The sequence below is a fragment of the Danio aesculapii genome, chromosome 4 (assembly GCF_903798145.1).
Source record: "Danio aesculapii chromosome 4, fDanAes4.1, whole genome shotgun sequence".
NCBI lineage: Eukaryota > Metazoa > Chordata > Actinopteri > Cypriniformes > Danionidae > Danio > Danio aesculapii.
Window position 1 is genome coordinate 38884848 of NC_079438.1, and position 20831 is coordinate 38905678.

The 20831-nt window shown below is 34.4% G+C and overlaps 1 protein-coding gene across 1 annotated transcript in view; it reads left to right on the plus strand.

The window, feature by feature from the left end:
* Positions 1-1370: 1370 nt before the first annotated feature.
* cacna2d4a (calcium channel, voltage-dependent, alpha 2/delta subunit 4a) overlaps positions 1371-20831 on the plus strand; it is a 55752-nt gene continuing 36291 nt past the window's right edge. Inside the window, exons 1-22 of the mRNA XM_056455608.1 lie at positions 1371-1772; positions 3762-3843; positions 6008-6124; positions 6231-6290; positions 6380-6542; positions 6616-6747; positions 7066-7126; positions 11701-11851; positions 11955-12029; positions 12119-12208; positions 12288-12401; positions 12493-12571; positions 14140-14273; positions 15535-15612; positions 17610-17690; positions 17874-17948; positions 18417-18503; positions 18609-18680; positions 18781-18842; positions 18920-18987; positions 19075-19120; positions 19220-19317. Of these exons, the coding sequence (XP_056311583.1) occupies positions 1666-1772; positions 3762-3843; positions 6008-6124; positions 6231-6290; positions 6380-6542; positions 6616-6747; positions 7066-7126; positions 11701-11851; positions 11955-12029; positions 12119-12208; positions 12288-12401; positions 12493-12571; positions 14140-14273; positions 15535-15612; positions 17610-17690; positions 17874-17948; positions 18417-18503; positions 18609-18680; positions 18781-18842; positions 18920-18987; positions 19075-19120; positions 19220-19317 (2032 nt within the window). The 5' untranslated portion in view covers positions 1371-1665. The remainder of the gene's footprint in view (positions 1773-3761; positions 3844-6007; positions 6125-6230; positions 6291-6379; positions 6543-6615; positions 6748-7065; positions 7127-11700; positions 11852-11954; positions 12030-12118; positions 12209-12287; positions 12402-12492; positions 12572-14139; positions 14274-15534; positions 15613-17609; positions 17691-17873; positions 17949-18416; positions 18504-18608; positions 18681-18780; positions 18843-18919; positions 18988-19074; positions 19121-19219; positions 19318-20831) is intronic.

Consider the following 20831-nt stretch of genomic DNA (forward strand, 5'->3'; position numbering starts at 1 on the left):
AGCAGAGGCAGATCCTGACCAAATACAGGCTCAGTGAACACAGTCTGGCCTTCGAGACTGGCAGACACAGAAAGAGCTGGAGACCTACAGAACAAAGGGTGTGTGTTCACTGTAGGACAGGAGGTGCGCTTTCTCCTTCACTGCCAATACTTTAAATCAACCCGAGACACATATTTCAACAAACTCACAAACTACATAAAGAACTTTCTAAACATAACTGAAAATTATTCTAGGAGAAGGACAGACAGCAGCACTGGCTGCCAGATATGTGTGGATGTGCCACAGCCTGATAGTAGATTAACTCATTTATGTGTGTATGTAATGTGGTTTACTGTATAATTACTGTATGCTTCCCTACTGTCTACCACAGTGACCCTTTGTCTATGAGTGTTTAGATGTTAAACACCGTGATTTGAAATGTTCACGTTTTTATTTCTCACATTGTTTATTTACATTTGAATTATTAGGATACTTTGTTTCTACTCTTTATTTTGATATTTTATTGTAGTTTTATATTTATCCTTTCAAGCTTTGGCAATATTGTATCATTTACAGTCATGGCAATAAGCAATTTTGAATCGAATTGAATGCATATGTTTTACAAGCAAATATTACGTTTCCTTTTTGAGAGAAAACAGAACCATTGAATTTATTATTATTATTATTATTATTATTATTATTATTATCATTTTGCTTTTTTCTTAGTTTTATTTACCACTTTATTCTAGGCCCTCCATACAGTGAAACTACCGTGGGACAAGGTGTTTAAAAGTCATTGGCTCAGAAATGTCAGAAATGTCAAAATCTTTAAACACTTTAAACACACACACTTTGTTTGATAAAGTTGGTTAAATGTCTCTTCCTGGTTAAATGGCTCAAATGAATGGATTTAAAGTGGTACAATGAAGTCAATATTTAAGTTAAATATGTTTACTTAGAATTTATTTACAGCTGTGCACATTCATCCCGTCAAGTCTGTTTATTATAGATAACATGGTCTGGAAAGTGACATGCCATTTCCACTTAATTTTGTGCTTATGCCGTACTTATAAACGCCAGACCCCAGGGTTGTTTCCAGAAACACCAGTAATCATGTGACAGAGACCCTTTTTACCCTTTTATATTTATCTCTCAATACATCTGCCCCTCACCCATCCCACTTTATATCTTCTACAGTTCATCACTCCCTCTCTGTCCCTCTCCCCCCACTGTGGGAGTGGAGTGTAATCCATGTGGATTATCAAAGCGGGGAGGGCAACTGAGCGAGTGAGCATACAGTACAGTATCTGCTTCTGTTTCAGTTCCTCCCAGCTGCGATGAACATAAGATGTGTGAGAACATAAGTGTGAGAGAGTCCGAACCGCAAAAGTTTCCAGTGGGCCAGTCAGAGCGAGGACAGACAAATCAGAGTAAGAAAGAGCAATGGCAAACAGATTGACGGAAAGATGAGATGAACAAGTGGAAGATCAGGAATGGGGAGAGACGAGTTGGATGTCATTATTTCAGAAGAGCATACTGGAAAGTTTTCTGTGTCACAAAAAAACACTGAAGATTCCAGGGTGTCTGTTGGACACATTCTGATATCAAGACCAAACTGGAAATACCACACGTGGTCTATCTTTAGGAGCCGGTGAACTGGAGTTCACACATCCTGCTATTTTATGCATGTGGCAGGGGTTGATGGGTAGGATGAGGAGCATCACACTGCTCTGGGTGCTGTGTTCAAGCTGGACCATCCAAACTCAAGCTCAGATGAGGATATCACCTGAAACGTGAGTCTAGTTCACACGTTTAGCCTTATCTTAATCTTAACCCTGAATACACATGCCAACAACCCCATCAATGTTTCTGGAAAATGTGACAGAACCCTTTAGCTGTTGGGCTCCACTATTAAACTCAACATGAATCTCTCACACTTGCTCTCTGCCCTCACAGACTTATATTTAAACTTAAAGCAAGAGATTCCTTGTGAACTCCAGTATGTCTCCAAATCTCGTCTTAATGCTGGCAGGTCATGACCTGCACACCTCCTGTTACTCTTCGAATTCAGCCAAAAGTACTTTTAAGCCAAGGCTTAACCTGCACTGGCAACATTCACTCAACATCCACACACACACACGCACACACACACAACCTGCTCGACTAGACATTTGGTTTAGTACCTGAAAGTCACGCTATGGGAAATATGCAAACATTAAACTTAAAGACTATAGCAGTTGCAATGGCAGAGCAAAAGTAAATAATTGATTGTAAACTGCTTATGATTTTGGATCTTGCTGTTATTAATGAACCTGTGAAATTACTTTTCTGTCCATTTTTAAGTTATAATTAATCCAAACTACCATTTAACAGATTTGTAATGTTCTTGAAAGAAGTCACTTATGCTCACCTTTTTTTTTTGAGTAATACAGTAATGCTGTAAACTATAATATTGCAATATTGTTTTCTGTCTCTGTGATATATATATATATATATATATATATATATATATATATATATATATATATATATATATATATATATATATATATATATATATATATATATATATATATATATATATATATACACACACACATACACATACACATACACACACACACACAGTTACAGTTGAAGTCAGAATTCATATTATTTTTCTTTTTTAAATATTTCCCAAATTAAGTTTAACTAAGCAAGGAAATTTTCACAGTATAATATTTTTTCTTCTGGAGAAAGTCTTATTTGTTTTATTTAGCTAGAATAAGAGCAGTTTAAAAATTTTTAAACCCCATTTTAAGGTCAAAATTATTAGCCCTTTTAAGCTATATTTTTTCCAATATTTTACAGAACAAACTATCTTTATACAATAACTTGCCTAATTACCCTAACCTGTCTAGTTACCCTAATTAACCTAGTTAAGCTTTTAAATGTCACTTTAAGCTGTATAGAAGTGTCTTGAAAAATATCTAGTCAAATATTATTTACTGTCATCATGGCAAAGATAAAATCAATCAGTTATTAGAGATGAGTTATTAAAACTATTAGGTTTAGAAATTTGTTGAAGAAATCTGCTCTCCTTTATACAGAAATTGGGGGGGGGGGGAATAAACAGGGGGCTAATAATTCTGACTTCAACTGTATATATATACACATATATACATACACACACACACACACGCACACACACGCACGCACACACACACACACACACACACACATATATATATTACTATTTGGTGGCAAAGTTGAGTTTTCAAAAACATTACTATTGTTTTTGGTGTCACATGATCCTCAGAAAACACTTTTGTTTCTTTTATTTTTAATCTTTTCTTAATAATCTAAATAGATCTTCCATCCCCACTCATACTGCTCTATACATGCCCCAAGCCTCAAACCCGTAGTGCCACAAATAAACCATGAATGAAATTAAACAAGAAAACATAAAGTCAGGTTCTAAGCATTCTGTCCTGTTATATCCAATTAAGAAATGAAGCTGCCCCAGTATTTGACAAACAAATCTTGGCCCTTTATGAACGAAATGCAATTTTTTCCAAAGGCATATAAGATGACACTTCTTTAATCCGCATGGAAGTAGAAGGTGGTTTAGAATCCTTTTATCTCAAAGTTATACATTTTATGGCTAGAAATCAATTTCTAATATGCATAAAAAATTCAGTTTTAAAATAGTTGTACTGGTTTGCATTTTTGTGCAAACTTGTGCTGTGATATTTCTTAAAATGTAGGAAAATGTCTAATTTCCTTGTTTGTGTTTTGAACAGGGTTCAACAGTGGGCCAATACCTTTGGAAAACAGCTTATGGCCTTATCAAACAGATACTCAGGTGCTCAACTCTTACAAAAGGTTTGTCTTTTGAAACAGTAAAAGTTAAAGCAATTCTGACTCTTCTTCTGCTGTTTACGAATGTTAATTATTTAATTATTTAAATGTGCCACCATTTCTGATATTGCCTGATTATCTGCAGTAGAAGTTTTTTCCGTAAATCGCTGTGTCTAACCACTGGTAAATGTCACACACAGCTGTGTCCAGTTATTTGGCATCTGCTTGAATTTGCACTACACTCTAATTAGCCCTACTTTGTATTGTTATCCAGACCCTGTGCTAGCCTACAAGCAGCCCATCTGCCTACCAGAAAGACACATAACAACTAGTTTATATCTGACCTGAATATGTGGGTGTTCTTTCACCTTAAAGGCCTTTATTAGTGAAGCACAACGGCAGCAGGATGTGCCTAAACAGTGAGGCAGGAAGAGGATTAACCTCCCCAGACTGCTGCATCTCCTCCTCCCTCCATTCTTTCTCTCTTTTTTTTTGTTTTTGTGCATCTAATCTTAGCTCAGAATAAAGCCTGGTACTCTAACAGTGTTGTGTGGAGGTGGATTATCCCCATCTGACCTCCTGTTCCAATGGCCTGTAGGTAGAGAGCAGGTCACATTGCTTTGGGCACAGATTGAGCTTCTGCTCTCACTGACCTTTGATACTGAGCATCGGTCTAGAACTTGGCCTTTGTGGTTGCACATAATCAAAGAGATTTGCTGTTTGTGAATGCCTGAGGAATGGTTGTGTTATTAAATTATCCTCGAATTTGTAGAAATGGCATGGGCACACAGCTACTTTTGCACCTGACTTTACGGAGTATGTATTTGTTGAAGTTTTTTGGAAGGTAATTATTTAAATGGGTCACGCAACCCTACTAACATTTATGGTCTTCAAGTTATGCATATTTGCATCAACATTTAATGCAGGAAGGTAATTATTATTTTTATTACTATTATTAAATATTATTATTATTATTAATTGTGATAGTAATAAAAATGGCAATACTGACTGGAGTAAATGTCATTAAAAACTAAATACAATAAGAAAGAAGTTATTTAACATTTTAATAAATATTTAACGATTTAACAATATTTAATTTAATAAATGCTGCCTTGATGAACAGAATAATTTTCTTTAAAAAAAAAACTGACCCCAAACTTTTGACCGGTAGTGTGTTACCAAATGCTATTTTTTATTTGCTTCAGTAATTAAAATATGATTTATTACAAGCAACTAGGGTGAGTCACATAATACCAGTGCGACCTTAGTTCCCTCAGATAGTGTGCGATCTGTTCTCCTTGTGCCTGAACTGTGAAATCTGTCAAAACATACATCTTTTGAACTATCTCATATAAATGCATTCAGATATGGCTTACTGTAAGTGAAATGTAAAACGTGCAAGCTAAGCGCATGGGTCTTTCACCTTTGCATGTAAAAGGTTTTTGTCATTGTCTTTGGGTTATACCACAACTCTTGAGCTTGTCTATTTTGTGAATAGGCCTATTCTTTGGCCAATAAATAACCAAAATAAAATATTCAAAATTTATGCTAGAGCTGCTTTTATTAAATATTCATGTTTTTTTATGAAGTAGGCTAACTTTGACATTAGGAATTTCAATTATTTTCTTAGCAACCCCACATATTTGTCTAGCCATCCCTTTCAATCCTATATATAGCTTTGTTGTGGAATTGTGCTCCTTTAGGTAAATCTGGCCAAAAGTTTTTATGCATTCTGCAACAAAAATCGTAATCAAAGCCATTTTACCAATAATATGGTTTACATTATTGATGAAATGGCTTTGATGAAGATTTTTTTGTTTGTTTGTTGCTGCAGGAGTAACCGAGGCATAAGTTGTAACGGCACTCTTCTCTAAAAAGGAACAATAAACAGAAGTTTATTAGCATTTAAAAAAAAAAAAAACATGTGAAAGATGTGTTTTTTTGTCTCCACCCAAACTTCTGCAGACACCTAAGATACATGGCACAATAAAAGCCCTTTTAAATGACAAAATACTCTCCTTATGTGACTTGAAAACTAAGGAGATACCAAAAAAAAAAACTATTCTTTGGGAAGAAGGGTCCAGGTAGTTAATCCACTGTGTAATAATTATAATTAGCTTTTTAAATTAAAATATATATATTGTTGTCCTTTTAAGTAAATTGTGTGTGCATGTTTATGCGTCAATAGAAATATAAAGAAGTGGAACCCATCGTCAAGATGGAGGAGGTTGATGGTTTAAAGATGGTGAAGGAATTTGCTGAGGAAATGGAGAACATGCTGGGCAGAAAAATGAAATCAGTTAAGGTTTGTAATAACTACTATTGCATTAAATAATCATTTCACTTATTTGTTAAAAGCTTTTTTTAATATGTGGATGATTTAAAAAAAGTATTTCGTGTGTCATATAAAGAGAATGGCAGAGACAGCAGAGGATGCAGATTTTTATCACGAATTTAATGCCACATTAGAAGTGAGTTATCCAGCAATCCTTTGATCAATCTCCTTCACCTCCATTCTTTTATTATTATACATTTATTTTTTCCTGCTTTTTCTTTGCAGTTTGACTACTACAATTCCATGTTGATTAACACAGTAAATGAGGATGGAAACAACATAGAGCTGGGAGGTGAATTTCCCTTGGAGGAGAATGAACACTTCAACAATCTGCTAGTCAATACGCAGCAAAGCGTCGTACAAGTGCCCACAAATGTTTATAACAAAGGTACAAGCCAGAAGTGATATTTTACCCCTTAATTAGGAACTGAACATAAAACAGATCTTTCCTTGTCTCTTAGACCCTGATATTCTGAACGGGGTGTTTATGTCAGAAGCACTGAATGACATATTTATCAGTAACTTTGAGAAGGACCCGACTCTAACCTGGCAGTACTTCGGCAGTTCAACCGGATTCTTCAGACTCTACCCAGGTAATCAGCACAAAAACAGCCTTACCGCTTCAAATTCACCAGTGCAGTGTACCAAACATGTGCATTTGCTCATTCACACACAGAGAGCTGAAAGTTTGATTGGCAAAGTGTAATTACTGGTGTAATTACTGGTGACAGTGACTCAGGCTTGTCTATCTGCCTCTTTCATTCATCATCATGTCATCTGAGTACTCACACAGAAACCAAACCAATAAACTCAGGCTCCCCGCATCTTACATGTATATAAACAGGAATTCTCTCTAAAGGAAATGTTTTTTTTATATATATATATATATATATTTTTTTTTTTTTTCTAAGGTATTAAGTGGACACCAGATGAAAATGGAGTTGTCACTTTTGATGGAAGGAATCGCAACTGGTAAGTCTTAATCACTTTACTATTCAAAACCTCGTTCAAAAGTTATGTGTAAGGATTAATACTTTTTCAGCAAGAATATTTTAAAATGAGCAAAAAATGACTGAAAATACATTTACATTGTTGCATTTATTTCAAATAAATCTAACGCAATCCCACAACAGTGTTGTCAGATTGCCAGATTTCTTGCCCAATTGGGCGGTTTTAAATTTGATTGTGCAGGTAAAATAAATGGCATTGGCAGGTTGACAAAATTTGGGTGGTTTTGAAACTTAACTTCTTTATGCAACTTATTCAACAAAACAGAACTGTGTGCTCCCACTTCATTCAGTTAGTGCATAGCGCAAACCACGTGGGCCCACCAGCAAGAGGAGGTGAAGGAAGTGTGTCTCCTTCGCGTACACACGCAGCACCTGCAGTTAAACTCACAGCAGTTTATCATGACACTTTTATCGATCATGTTTTCCACAAGAACAAGGCAGCAAGAACAAACATAGAAGCGTTGTCTGATTGACAATCAGCGTCTATATGTTTAAAAGAATTTAAAATGTCAAACAGGATGAATTTATACCCCATTTCGAAAGTAAAACATACTCTAACAGGTAGTGTTATCTACACAATATTAAGTGCAGTGTGTGGGTGAGAGGGGGCAGTGTTTTGATGTGATCTGGTTATGTTGTGGTTCTGTGACTGTTGGTGTTGGTTACTGTATGGTTAAAAATTCTGACAGGTAAAGTAACTAGGTTAATTTCAGTTTAAATAAATTAAAATAAAAAAAATATTAATGTAATATTTTGGGTGTTTTTTGTGCATTTTGTTGAGTTTGGGGCAGTTGTTGGGCTGGAGAAGGTCAGCTATATCTGGCAACACAGTCCTACAAAATGTTAAGCTTCCCTCAAAGATAGTCATGTTTTCATCACTGACAACAATAAGAAATGTTTTCTGGAGACCAAATTTGCATTTTATCTTTAGCAAGACTCCTATAGGATCATTTTACATCTAAGTCATTGCAGGAAATTTTTTTTTAAGTTATAATAATATTTTGCACAATAGTTTCGAATCACAGCTGTTCCTAGCTGTATATATATATATATATATATATATATATATATATATATATATATATATATATATATATATATATATATATATATATATATATATATACACACACACATACATAAAAATAAAAAACACTTAAAGAGACCCAGACTTATGAAGGGTAGTGTACACACTTGAACATTAACATTGGGATGTGATTGACAGCATATAAATTTACAGTAACTATTATTAACTTGAAAAAGACCCTAAAATAAAGACACTTTTAAAAAATAAAGGTTCTTTATTGGCACTGAAGGTTCCAAAATAATTAATGTAACTTACTATCGTAAAAATAAAAATTTTGCTGAGTATCTACAATCGGTAACACAAGTTGCACAAGTTAAATAAACAAGTAAGCTAATTCCACTAAAACCTCTATATACTAAAATCTTTACACAAAGAAATATATGGTTCTTTTAAGAATTGTTCACTGTGTTTGTTTGGGAAACCAAAAATGTTTCTTTTTTGGCACTCTATTTCTGGACCCTTTATTTTTAGGAGTGGAGTTGTCATGAACCTTTAGAACCGTTGGATACCTTTTTGCCTCTCAAAGAGTCTTGAAAGCATCCAGATTAATGTTTTGGCTGTAGTCAAAGAGCAGCAGGTCTGATCTCTGTGGACGATTTTAATCTTGATTCCTTTCCGTGACTGACTGTTACATCTGTCCAGTTTCTCAAACACCTTCTGCCAGGACTAATGCTATTACAGCTAATGCACGCAATCTCTTTAGCAGTAACGAACGCAATGTACAGGCCCGTTGTCTCGCGGTACATTCTTTTATCTAAACAACTACAGTAATCACATTGCTGAGTATAATCTGAATAGTTCTGCAACACAAGTTAGTTAAATAAACACAAGTAAGCCAATTAAAAATGAGCATATCTGACTATTGCTGTAATGTTCAGTCTCAAATTTCAGTCTCTCTCTCACCTTCTTATTGTGATCTCATTACTTGCTTCTCTCAGAACATTACGCAGATGAGATTTCACACACTGTTATCCGGTTGACGAATTATTGCTGTGAAAGGGCTTGACTGTTTGTCAGTCATTTGACCTGGGGTTATTTTAGTCCTTGTCTAATTTTATTCTTCAATTTTACCTTTACAATGAATAATGCTAGTCAATGATCTTCATTGATCTCCCATAAACACCACATACTACAGTGTTTCTCAGCCACGTTACTGGAGGACCACCAACTCTGCATCTTTTTGGATGTCTCCTTTGTCTGTCACACCCATTACAGATCTTTCAGTCTCTGCTAATAAGTTGATGATCTAAATCAGGAATGTTTGGTTAAAGAGACATGGAAAATGTGCAGAACTGGTGGTCCTCCAGGAACGTGGTTGAGAAACATGGATCTACTACAACCTGCCCCTAAATATCTCTTCAAATTAAAAATGTGAAAAAAACATTCTCAAAACAGTCCATGTGTCTTTAGTGTTACAATCAGTAACTTTATAAAGTTTCGGGAATACTTTGTGTACACATAAAAACAAAAATAACGATTTTATTCAACAGTTTTCCCCCTCAGTGTCAGTATAGGGCACACAGTGCTTCCTACACAGACATTACTTGAGCAGGCCACCCAGGTATATTAACGGCCACCAAAGTATATTTAGTGACACATAATAATTTCTTTTTTTACAATTATTAACATCCTTTTACACTTTTTTGTATCCTCTCATTTACCCATTTCGTTCTGTGTGTGCGAGACAACACTCCCATAGGGAGACAACGGACCTACAGAGATCCATCTTTTTTGGAAAATTCGTCCGGCCGGTTTTGTAAATCTCCTAAAACTTTTGCTTTCGCTTTCTAAAACTTGTATGCATTTTTGCATTACTTTTTAATTAAGCCTACTTACGCTTGGCTTCGCAGCTTACTGCGTACACACAGCCGCGAAAGTGAGAGAAACATTAAATAATTCATTCTTGAATCTAAACGACTCAGAAAAACTTTACTATATACCAATGAGGACAAAATATATGTACACCATTAGTAATGGTTAATCAACATATTTGCCTTATTTAAATAATATACACGTTTTAATCTTGTAGTTATGATCATTTTTAAAGATATTGTCTGTTTTTATTCCTTTTTCTGTCATTTATTTCTCATTTGCTGATTATGTTTTTAATTTGATGATGTTAATATATTACATAGGGTATTTTATATACATATGTAAAATGCTTTGGCATTCAAGTTTCCTTTGAACTTGAAAGAGAGAGAAGCAGGTTTTACCTGTCAGTGGGTGCTCATGGCTTCTGCATAGCATAAAAGTATAATATAATAGTGGATTTCTTTTTTATTTAAACAGTCTTGCAGTTTCATAATATATAAAATTATTGTTAAAAATTTAATTATGTTTTGTTTGTCACATATAATTAACTATATAACTGATGTGGGTAAATGGTGTGATTCAATCCGGATACCACTGCAAGTATATTTCAAACCTGTGGAAAGCACTGAGGGAACACATTGACAATTTAATGTAAAATATCTTAATTTGTGTTTTGATGATGAATAAAATTCTCAGAGGTTTAAAAAAGCACAATGAAAAGATTTTTTGGGGGGTGAACTAACAATAAGGCCTCAAAGAGTTTGGTTTTTATTGTTGTCATGTCCAGAAGGTACTGTTTTGTGCATTAAGAAATCAAATCCACTTTACATGCACTTTAAAAGCATGAGAACATCCTCTGTTTTCCTGTTTTCTGTTTACAAGCCTATAGGGCTGAAATATGGTGAGTGACATTTAATTTGTGGTAAGCAGTAGACACAACAGAGTGGGTCATTTGACCAATCACAAAAGAGTAGGTTCTCAGAAAGGACCGGGTTTACAGGGAGTCTTGAAAAACTTCAAACACTGTGAAAAATGTGATGCTACAATATATGTTATGGAAAAAAGTGTGAAATTTTTAGGGTTTTTTTTGCAATAGAGGGACTGGCTGAACATATATACATACAGTTAAAGTCAGAATTATTAGTCCCTCTTTGATTTTTTTCTTCTTTTTAAAATATTTCCTAAATGATGTTTAACAGAGCAAGGAAAATTTCACAGTATGTCTGATACTATTTTTTCTTCTGGAGAAAGTTTTATTTGTTTCACTTTGACTAGAATAAAAACAGATTTTAATTTTTAAATTTTAATAACTTGCCTTAATACCCTAACCTGCCTAGTTAACCTAATTAAGTTAAGATTTTAAATGTCACTTTAAGCTGTATAGAAGTGTGTTGAAAAATATCTAGTCAAATATTATTTACTGTTATCATAGCAAAGATAAAATAAATCAGTCATTAGAAATGAGTTATTTAAACTATTATGTTTAGAAATGTGAAAAATCTGCTCTCCGTAAAACAGAAATTGGGGGAAAAAATAAACAGGCGCTAATAATTCAGGGGGGGGCTAATAATTCTGACTTAACTGTATATTATGAAAAAATAAAAGGGCATTCTTTTACATTTTTCTTTCATCCTCAGGTACATTCAAGCAGCCACATCTCCTAAAGACATCATTATCGCTGTGGACATCAGTGGGAGTATGAAGGGTTTGAGACTCACTATTGCTAAACACACCATCAACACCATTCTAGACACACTAGGCGAAAACGACTTTGTCAACGTCATAGCGGTAAGAATAGAAATCCTGCGTTCGGACCTAACATGCTACATTAAACAAGCAATACAAATTCTTCCATTATTATTTTAATACTCAATATTTTCTCTATTTTCAGTACAGTGATTATGTCCAATATGTAGAGCCCTGTTTTAAAGGCACACTAGTGCAGGCTGACCTGGATAATCGTGAGGTAAAGCTTTCTCAAATTCCACAGTGAGACAAATTAATTTGCTACCTCTAATTTTAACATTTGCATGAATTTATCCTATTTCTGTCTAGCACTTTAAGCTTTTGGTGCAGGAGTTGCAGGTAAAAGGTGAAGGAAAGGTGAAGAAAGCCATGAAAGAGTCTTTTAAGATTCTGAACGAGGTAAATATGGCTTAGTGTTTGAGGGACGTAATGAATATCCATATGGAAACATTGATATAATAAAAATCTGTGTGCGTAGGCAGCAGCAGAAGGCAGGGGTAGTTTATGTAATCAGGCTATCATGCTGATCACTGATGGAGCCATGGAGGATTTCCAGCAGGTGTTTGAGGAGTTCAATTGGCCAGATCGCAAGGTACAAAAAGCACACAAACATACACAGAATCACTATGGATACATGCTTTACGTGAGTGCACAATCTGATAACATAATATACTCTCAAACAGGTGCGTGTGTTCACGTATCTGATTGGACGAGAGCTTACATTTGCTCGCAATGTCAAATGGATTGCTTGCAACAATAAAGGTGAGACCTCAAGCAATTATTCAGCTTATTTTTTGATGCAGTAGCTAGATATTTTCTGAGAATGTATGAGACTTGATTTATTAGCTGCTAAAGAGAATTAACCAGAAGAAGTTTGCATGTTCTCCCCGTGTTCGCTTGGGTTTCCTACAGGTGCTCCTGTGTCCCCCACAGTCCAAAAACATGTATTATATAGGTGAATTAATGCTAAATTGTGTGAATGAGTGTATACATGTGTGAATATGTATTATATCATTTTTGGCTTTTATTTTAATATCCCAAATGTAGTGTAGCTTATTTTTGTATACATTTAATATTTTTGTATGTATATAATAATATTTTTATATACAGATTTATTAATTTTTATTTTAATTGTACTCATTTTAGTACTTGTTTTTAGTACTTATTTATATTAGATGCCAGTGCAGTCCATAAAATTGCCAATGAAAGCCAATGAAATTTGAATCTGAATATGAACAACATCCTACAGCAGTGGTTCCCAAAGTGGGGATCGCGGGACACTAACAGAGGGTTGCTTGGTCATTTCCAAAAGTCAAATAAATTTGATTAAACAAATAGAATTACCATATTAACTATTAGAATTGCCATATTTTATCCATAACCCACAGAAGACAAAAATAGTAGTTAATCGTTATATAAAAAACAACATCATGCAAAATAAAAGCCATCAGCCTTTTGATTATTTTTATTATAGGATTGGTGTGTTTACGTTAGATTAACAACACAGCAATAGTGTCAGCTGCCGCAGATTTATTTTTATAGCACCAAGTGAAACTTTCTGACACCTTTATGGCAATCAAATACATTAAAAATAAATTCAGGCCACAACTGAACATTGAGAATGATCTCTGAGGGGCGGTCTCCAAAATCAACCCAAGAATAGACTTGTGCTGAAAACATTGTGTCCACTACTCTCTTTAGGTGTGGTTAATATTAAATTAAACAAATTAATAAATGACTAAATAAATGTTATGGTTGTTAGACTTTTGCACTTTTTTGTGTTGTCAATATGCTGGTGTTTATATAGGCCTATTGTTGTGTGCGCAGCATTTGTATATTTATAACCACCTCTGAGAAATGTGGGTGTCGCGAGTCACTGGCATTGATATTTTGGGGGTCACGGGGTGAAAACTTTGGGAACCTCTGTCCAACAGTATCTCGACAATACAAATTTTCATGCATTTTTTAATTAATTTTTACAAATTTGAAAATAACAATTATAAAAAAATGTAAATATAAAATGTACAAAAAATTTAATTTCTCGAGATTCCCATGCCACAACCAGTTCTAATATTATTTTGATTTAATATGGTAAGCAGGGGCGTAGCAACCGTCGGGGACGGGGGGATACGTCCCCCTCACTTTTAGAGACAGACCATTTAGAAACAGGTGATTAATAATTATATGAACGTATGATCTCATACAGCCGTCCCCCCCACTTTTAAAACGTCCGCTACGCCTATGATGGTAAGATCTATGCCCTCTGCTGGTAGCAGAAAAATAAACCAATCATTATTATTCCACTGATGTTTTTGTGTGCTTGTAATTAGGTTACTACACTCACATCTCTACTCTGGCGGATGTACAGGAGAATGTGATGGAATATCTTCATGTGCTGAGCAGACCAATGGTCATCAACCACGATCATGACATCATCTGGACAGAGGCTTACATGGACAGTGTGGTGAGCTGCTAACCTTTTCTTGTTCACTCTTGCTTTCTTCTTCTAGTCAATACCATGCAAGTACAAGGTCATGTTGCATATTGAACCAAACCTTCATATCGATCCTTTCTGTCTTCATTAATCTCAAGCCTGTCATCTTGTTATTTCATTATCCGACTGTGATCTCGTTACTTCATTATGCCTGTCATTATTTCCTTCAATCCCATTTCAGCTACCCAATACAGCTGAGGTAAACTATTCTGTTTCTCAACAGTAGATCTAAATAAATCCACCTAATTGCAGTAGTTTATGTGTTATTGTCATTTTAGAGTTTCTAGCATCTATTTAGATATATTCTTTAGTTATTTGTTGATTATGTCTGTGAAGTGTTGAAGATCATTTTAGTCTAAAGCAAAAGAAAGTAACAAAATTCAATTTTAGGTAGATGTGTGTTGTTAATTTGTTCATTATTTATGAAATACAGTATGTTAATGTGCAATTAACAACTGTTTTAATACATTAAACTTTGAGACAAAGTAACTCCTCACAAGGTTCACAAAAGAACAACAAATTTAAATATACTAAATAAAATATCTGCACCATATTTAACTAAATTAGTTTAGAAAATCTCTGTACAGTAAGTAGAATTTAGATTTTTGTAAAGTTTATATAGGATACTTACATTTTATGTTATTTTGATTGTACTGTACTGTAAATCCCATTCTTCAGTGTTCTGTGAGTGCAGATTTTAAAGGTTATTGTCTGGTCAAAACATATAACTGAAATCAAGTACACATTTGTAGCTTGTTTCTCTTGGTTTGTTTGGTCTGATACATTCGGTCCTTGTCCACATAGCATTCACATTGACTAATGGGATGTATATTTTGAACTGAAAATACCCAAAACAATTTTAAATGTGTTCATTGTACAGATGTACACTTGGTATTTCTATAATTTTTATAATTTGTGAAATGCTTAATGTGTAAAAGAGTCTAAACAGTGCCATTCCTGTTTTACACCCACTAATAAAAACATTTAACAAGAAAATTCGTTTCTGACATCTTTGAACTATAATGAGCAACTTGTGATGTGCTTGACTGTTCTGTTGTTCTATCAGTTTAGCTCAGGCTACTGTGCACAATAAGGATGTGATTCCACCTACCTGTGAAGCAGCTGTCCATAATGGGAAGATGTGATCACCATTTTAATGGCCTTGTTGGGATTCAGCAACCATTTTTTGATTTAGCGTTGTCTGTCTCTTCCTTTCTCTCTCGTCTTTCAGCTTTTTAACACACAGGCCGAGAGTTTGCTGTTGATGACCTCTGTGGCCATGCCTGTGTTCAGCAAGAAAGAAGAGACAGTGAGTTTGCAAAAAAACTAAATTTAAAACCTCAGCTCTCATTTATATAAACTCTCACCTGACTTACATTATCTGAAAACCTAGACAAACAGTGGCATTGTTTTCATTTAGTTCTTCAATAAAGAAATTCAATTAAAGAAATTAAGCATTCATAAAATTCAATTTACAAATAAACTACATACAGTATGGCTTGTTCTGTAGATATGTTAAGCATTTAACTTTAACAAGACGTGATAGCCATGTACCCAAATGATGGGGAAATGAAAGAATAAATCCAGTTTAGTAAATAACAATAATGACTAGTTTTTATCAAATAAACAGGTTGACTGAAAATAGTTACATGTCGCCTCCTCCTGGCGTGCACCATAACTGCAGAAAGGTCAGTAAATAGTTTAAAAGAGATTCAAATCACGGGAATAAATTAATCATTGAACTAAATGAACTAATTTATTCTGTAAACGTTTATCTATTTAATTTAGCGTATATCTAGTTCGTGATATTGAGAACGAGGATAACACAATACTCGGAGCTCGTCATACATAGCCTATTTATAGCTTTCATGTAGCCCAAAAATTCACTATAGAACATTGGTAACGTGCTTTTCACGTACAAACTGCCACAGTTTTAATAAAAAACATCGACTTTTGTACCTAAAACGTGTTGATTTGATATGTTTACCTGCGTTTCCTCAATCACAGCTTACCACGGCGACTGATTAAAAGCCCGCGAACAGAACTAATCAATGATTAGCTACACTCTGCTGGCCGTAACAGGTGTTATTAATATTTATATCTTAAGTTTCCTTTTGGGTCAAACTTTGGTCTTGTTTTTCAATGCAGTTCGATATTAAATTAATAAAGAAAACTAACAAGTTACTAATAAATTAGATATTATTAAATATTTCAAGGTGTAGGCATAAGAGGTCTAATTGAATGAAAATGAATAACTTATGAAAGTTAACAATGGTTTCAATATAGCTAATCTGTAGCCTGTGTATTGTGTATTGATTTATATTATCACAGTTAAAGGTTCACTCCAAAAAAAAAGAAAATCTGATATCATTAACTCTCGTTTCACATTTTATGAGTTTCTTTCTTGTGAACACAAGAACATATTTAGAACATAGCTGGAAACCTGTAACCACTGACTTACATTGCATCTGTTTATATGGATGTCAGTAGTTTTTAACTTTTTTCAAAATAACTTTTTTTCAACAGGTGAAAAGAAACTCATAAAGGTTTGGAACCACTTGGGGTGTGTAAATAGTCAGTAAATTTTAGTTTTTGGGGTATGGTTAGTTTTGCAAAACCATGGTTACTCTTTGTTTACCTTGGTTTAACTCAGGGGTGGCCAAACTTTTTCTTATGAAAGGCCAAAAACCAAACTTGATTGAGGCTAGTGGGCCGAAGGTAAATATAGATGCCATACAGTATTTCTTTCTTTCTTTTCTTTTCTTTTTTTTAAATTTATTAATGTTTTTTACATTTTATAATGAACTTATTACAGTAAAAACAAAATTTCATTTATAACAGAACTACACTAGTTTTTGCCTTTATTTGCTTGCCGATGTCTTCTGCATAGTCCTCCATCCATCGAGTGACAAACTTTTACATTTTAAAAAATCTGATTCATTTACAACATTTAATTGAAACATTTCATTTCAGTTTGCTTTTTGTAGCTCAGCAATAAAACAAAACAAACAAAAAAAAGGTTACGTCAAATTAGAAATGAAGATCTCTGTGTTAAAGGCATTCGCACGAACCCTCTCCATCATTCTCATTCTCCTCTCAGATGGGATGGTGGGCCAAATCAAAGGTTACAATGGGCCAACTTTGGCCCACAGGCACTACTTTGGGCTTCTCTGGTTTAACTACAATAACTATGTTTTAGGGGCTGATGTGGTTTGAAGTAAAACCATGGTTAATTTTCATTAGAGTACAGACTGGATGAGAATTTGTATTCAAAATGTTAATTTTGCTCTTTCTCCCTGTGTGCAGCTCTCTCACGGCATCCTTCTTGGTGTGGTTGGCACTGATGTCCCCTTGAAAGAGCTCATGAGATTGGCTCCTCGATACAAGGTGCCTTCATAATATCATCAGTTCTCTGTTGATCACATCTAGCTCTTTTTTCATTCACAGGACAGACTGTGTCCATGGAGATTATTGCATACAGAGTGACTGATTGTTTAGACTCCAGACTGAATAATAATTATGTGATTTTCCTGAATGACTTATTCAGATTATTTTCCATTCCCATTTCAGCTGGGAGTTCATGGCTATGCATTCTTAAACACTAATAATGGTTATATACTCTCTCATCCTGACCTTCGACCTCTGGTGAGCATCTATATACATTCCTTTTAGAGATCTTAAAACTTACAATGGAAGTTTCCTGTTAATTTACTCACTTTATACATTAAAAATATCGTTTTTTTCTTCTTTGATAGAAAATTAAAGAAACCTTTGGCTGAAACATGATACTTAGTGATTAATTAAATATAAGTCAAAGCACTTTGAGAGTCAGAAAACTATATTTAGGCAAAATAAAATCAATACCCCTGAATCCTAATAATACACAGGGGATTTTTTAAGCTAAATGATCAGTCTGTTTGTGAAAATATTTACAAAATTATTAACTTAAAGCCATTGACTTGCACTTAATGAATCACCAAGGCCTCAGGTTGAATAAATTAACAGCAGATTTTCAATGTTTTTACATATATTGTTTATTAAAGCTCAGCTGTTTACATTATGCTATTACGTTTGTATCACATTAAGGCTGTGTTATCCTATACTTTGTGTTAGTATAAAGATGGCAAGAAGCTGAAGCCAAAGCCGAACTATAACAGTGTGGATTTATCAGAGGTGGAGTGGGAGGATACAGAAGACGCAGTGAGTGGAATATTAATAAACACTCACTCACACATACACGCACACACACATCACTCCACTTTTAGATCAATTGCTTCAAGGTGTTTGTGTGTGGTGATCCTTTAGCTGAGAACGGCGATGGTAAAAGGGGAAAGTGGGACAATCTCTCTGGACGTCAGAGCAACAGTAGAAAAAGGAGTGAGTTGAATTTGACGTTTAATTTGCTGAGTTTGAAGTATATCCAATAATAACCAAGCTGTGACTGTCATACTTACATGTCGATGTCTTCTTTCCTCAGAAGAGAGTTGTGTTCCTGAAAAATGAATATTTTTATACTACCATCAACGAAACTCCATTTAGGTGACTATACTAAAAGCCATTAGATTTTAAATATATAACTAATTGTTAGACTTCTAAACTGATGCATTTGTTTTTAGTCTTGGAATTGTACTTACCAATGGTCATGGGAAGAATGTTTTCATCGGAAATGTTTCAGTTGAAGAAGGTAAAGATTTTCAAATTATTTTCTGCAAAGTAATGACCATTTGCCTGATTTTTGTTCCTCTTAGTTGTGCTGTCTTTCTGTCTACAGGCCTACATGACCTGACTGCGTCTGATGTCAGTATTTCTAAAGAATGGTGGGTGTTTCCTAGGGCTAAATGCTAGATTAGGCTGTTTTGACCACGCTGTGATTTGATTTACAATGATCTGATTTTTTTTTTTTCCTTTTGTTTTAGGACATACTGTGAGACAGACATCGATCCACATCATCGCAAACTGACGCAGCTTCAGGCTGTGGTTCGGTATTTAACAGGAAAAGAACCAGACCTGGAATGTGAGTTCTGTTTTTAGAAACGTGCACTTTATATTTATTATTCATATAAATAATGAAGAAGAAAAACAAATATTTTATCAACATGAGTCAACAAAGTACTTAAGAAGTAACACAATATACTGAAATGCTATGTTCAGAGTATGCTGCATCGAAATTAAATATGAAATTAAATATAGATTCATATTTAATTACAGAAAAGAGTTTCATGTCACGTGCTCTTAAATACAATCTTTCTGACATGACTTGGTCTTTGATTTTGTTGTGCCCATTAAATTAAATCTACATAAACATTTACCTCAAATAACTTTTTATTTTCAAATAAACTCAAAATATAGGTAAAATAATGTTCCACAGTCAATTAGTGTAACAGATACATTTACATAAACATGAAACAACATACTTTTTCAGACATATACTTATTAAAATATATAAAATAATAAGTTATCATTCAAAATTATACTGTATCTGAAATTTTGTAAAAGTTCTGGGTAAATGGGTAAAATCATTTGAATGCTATATAGTTATAGTTGAGTTTTACCATTATTGAATCCAATCAGCCAATCTCTGGGTCTGGCAGAAGCACTTTTAGCTTAGTTTATCATAGATCAGTGTTTCTCAACCACTAGTGAGTCCCAAATTGCATACTTATGTACTATTCTACGCCATTTTGTAATATAAATAGTGTAAGTAGTGCATTCCAATGAAGACTCTAAATAGATTAAGTGCACTTTAATTACCCTGATGATGCACTCATTCAACCGTTAAAAAGAAGTGTAGAATGTTGGACACTTCACAAACTCAACGGCCGCTGATTTGTTCACAAAGCGAAAGGGGCGGAGCTTTCAGGCACTCATGTTGGATTACTTTATTTATTTTGTTTTGTCAAAGCAAAATTCCCCTACGAGAGTGATTATGACGCCTCCCCATGGTGAATGCGGTTATACTCATGGCAGGTATTATTTGGTAGTTTATTAGGCATTTATTTCACTAATTTAGCAACCCTGAAATGTTATCAGGGAAACGGTTTAAACTTCTGCTTAGTAAAAATACCATTAGTGTTCCATTTAGGACGACACTACATACATATAATATGCTGTTGAGTAGGTAAGTGCATGGTGTATAGTGTCCTGGAGGACCCAAAACATGCAGTGTTGGTGGTTCTCTAGGAACATGGTTGAGAAACACAGTCATTAATCATTGAATCTGATATAACCATTATCATTTTGTTCAAAAATAACTGACAATTTCGGCAATTTTCCTATTTTAAGCTGGACTCTTCTGTAGTTACATCATGTATCATGGCTGGTGGAAAATGAATAGCTGCTATTTTCTAGGTCAGTATGGCTAGGAACTATACTCTTGTTGTGCTGTAACAATCAAGGGACTTTGTTGCTGTACCATGGCTGCAGCAGGCACAATGGTAGCAGCAGCCATAGTATGGCAGCAAATTTATTTGACCATTAATTGTCAAGCTTAAAATATAAAAATTATCTAATCTCTTTGGTCATTACTGA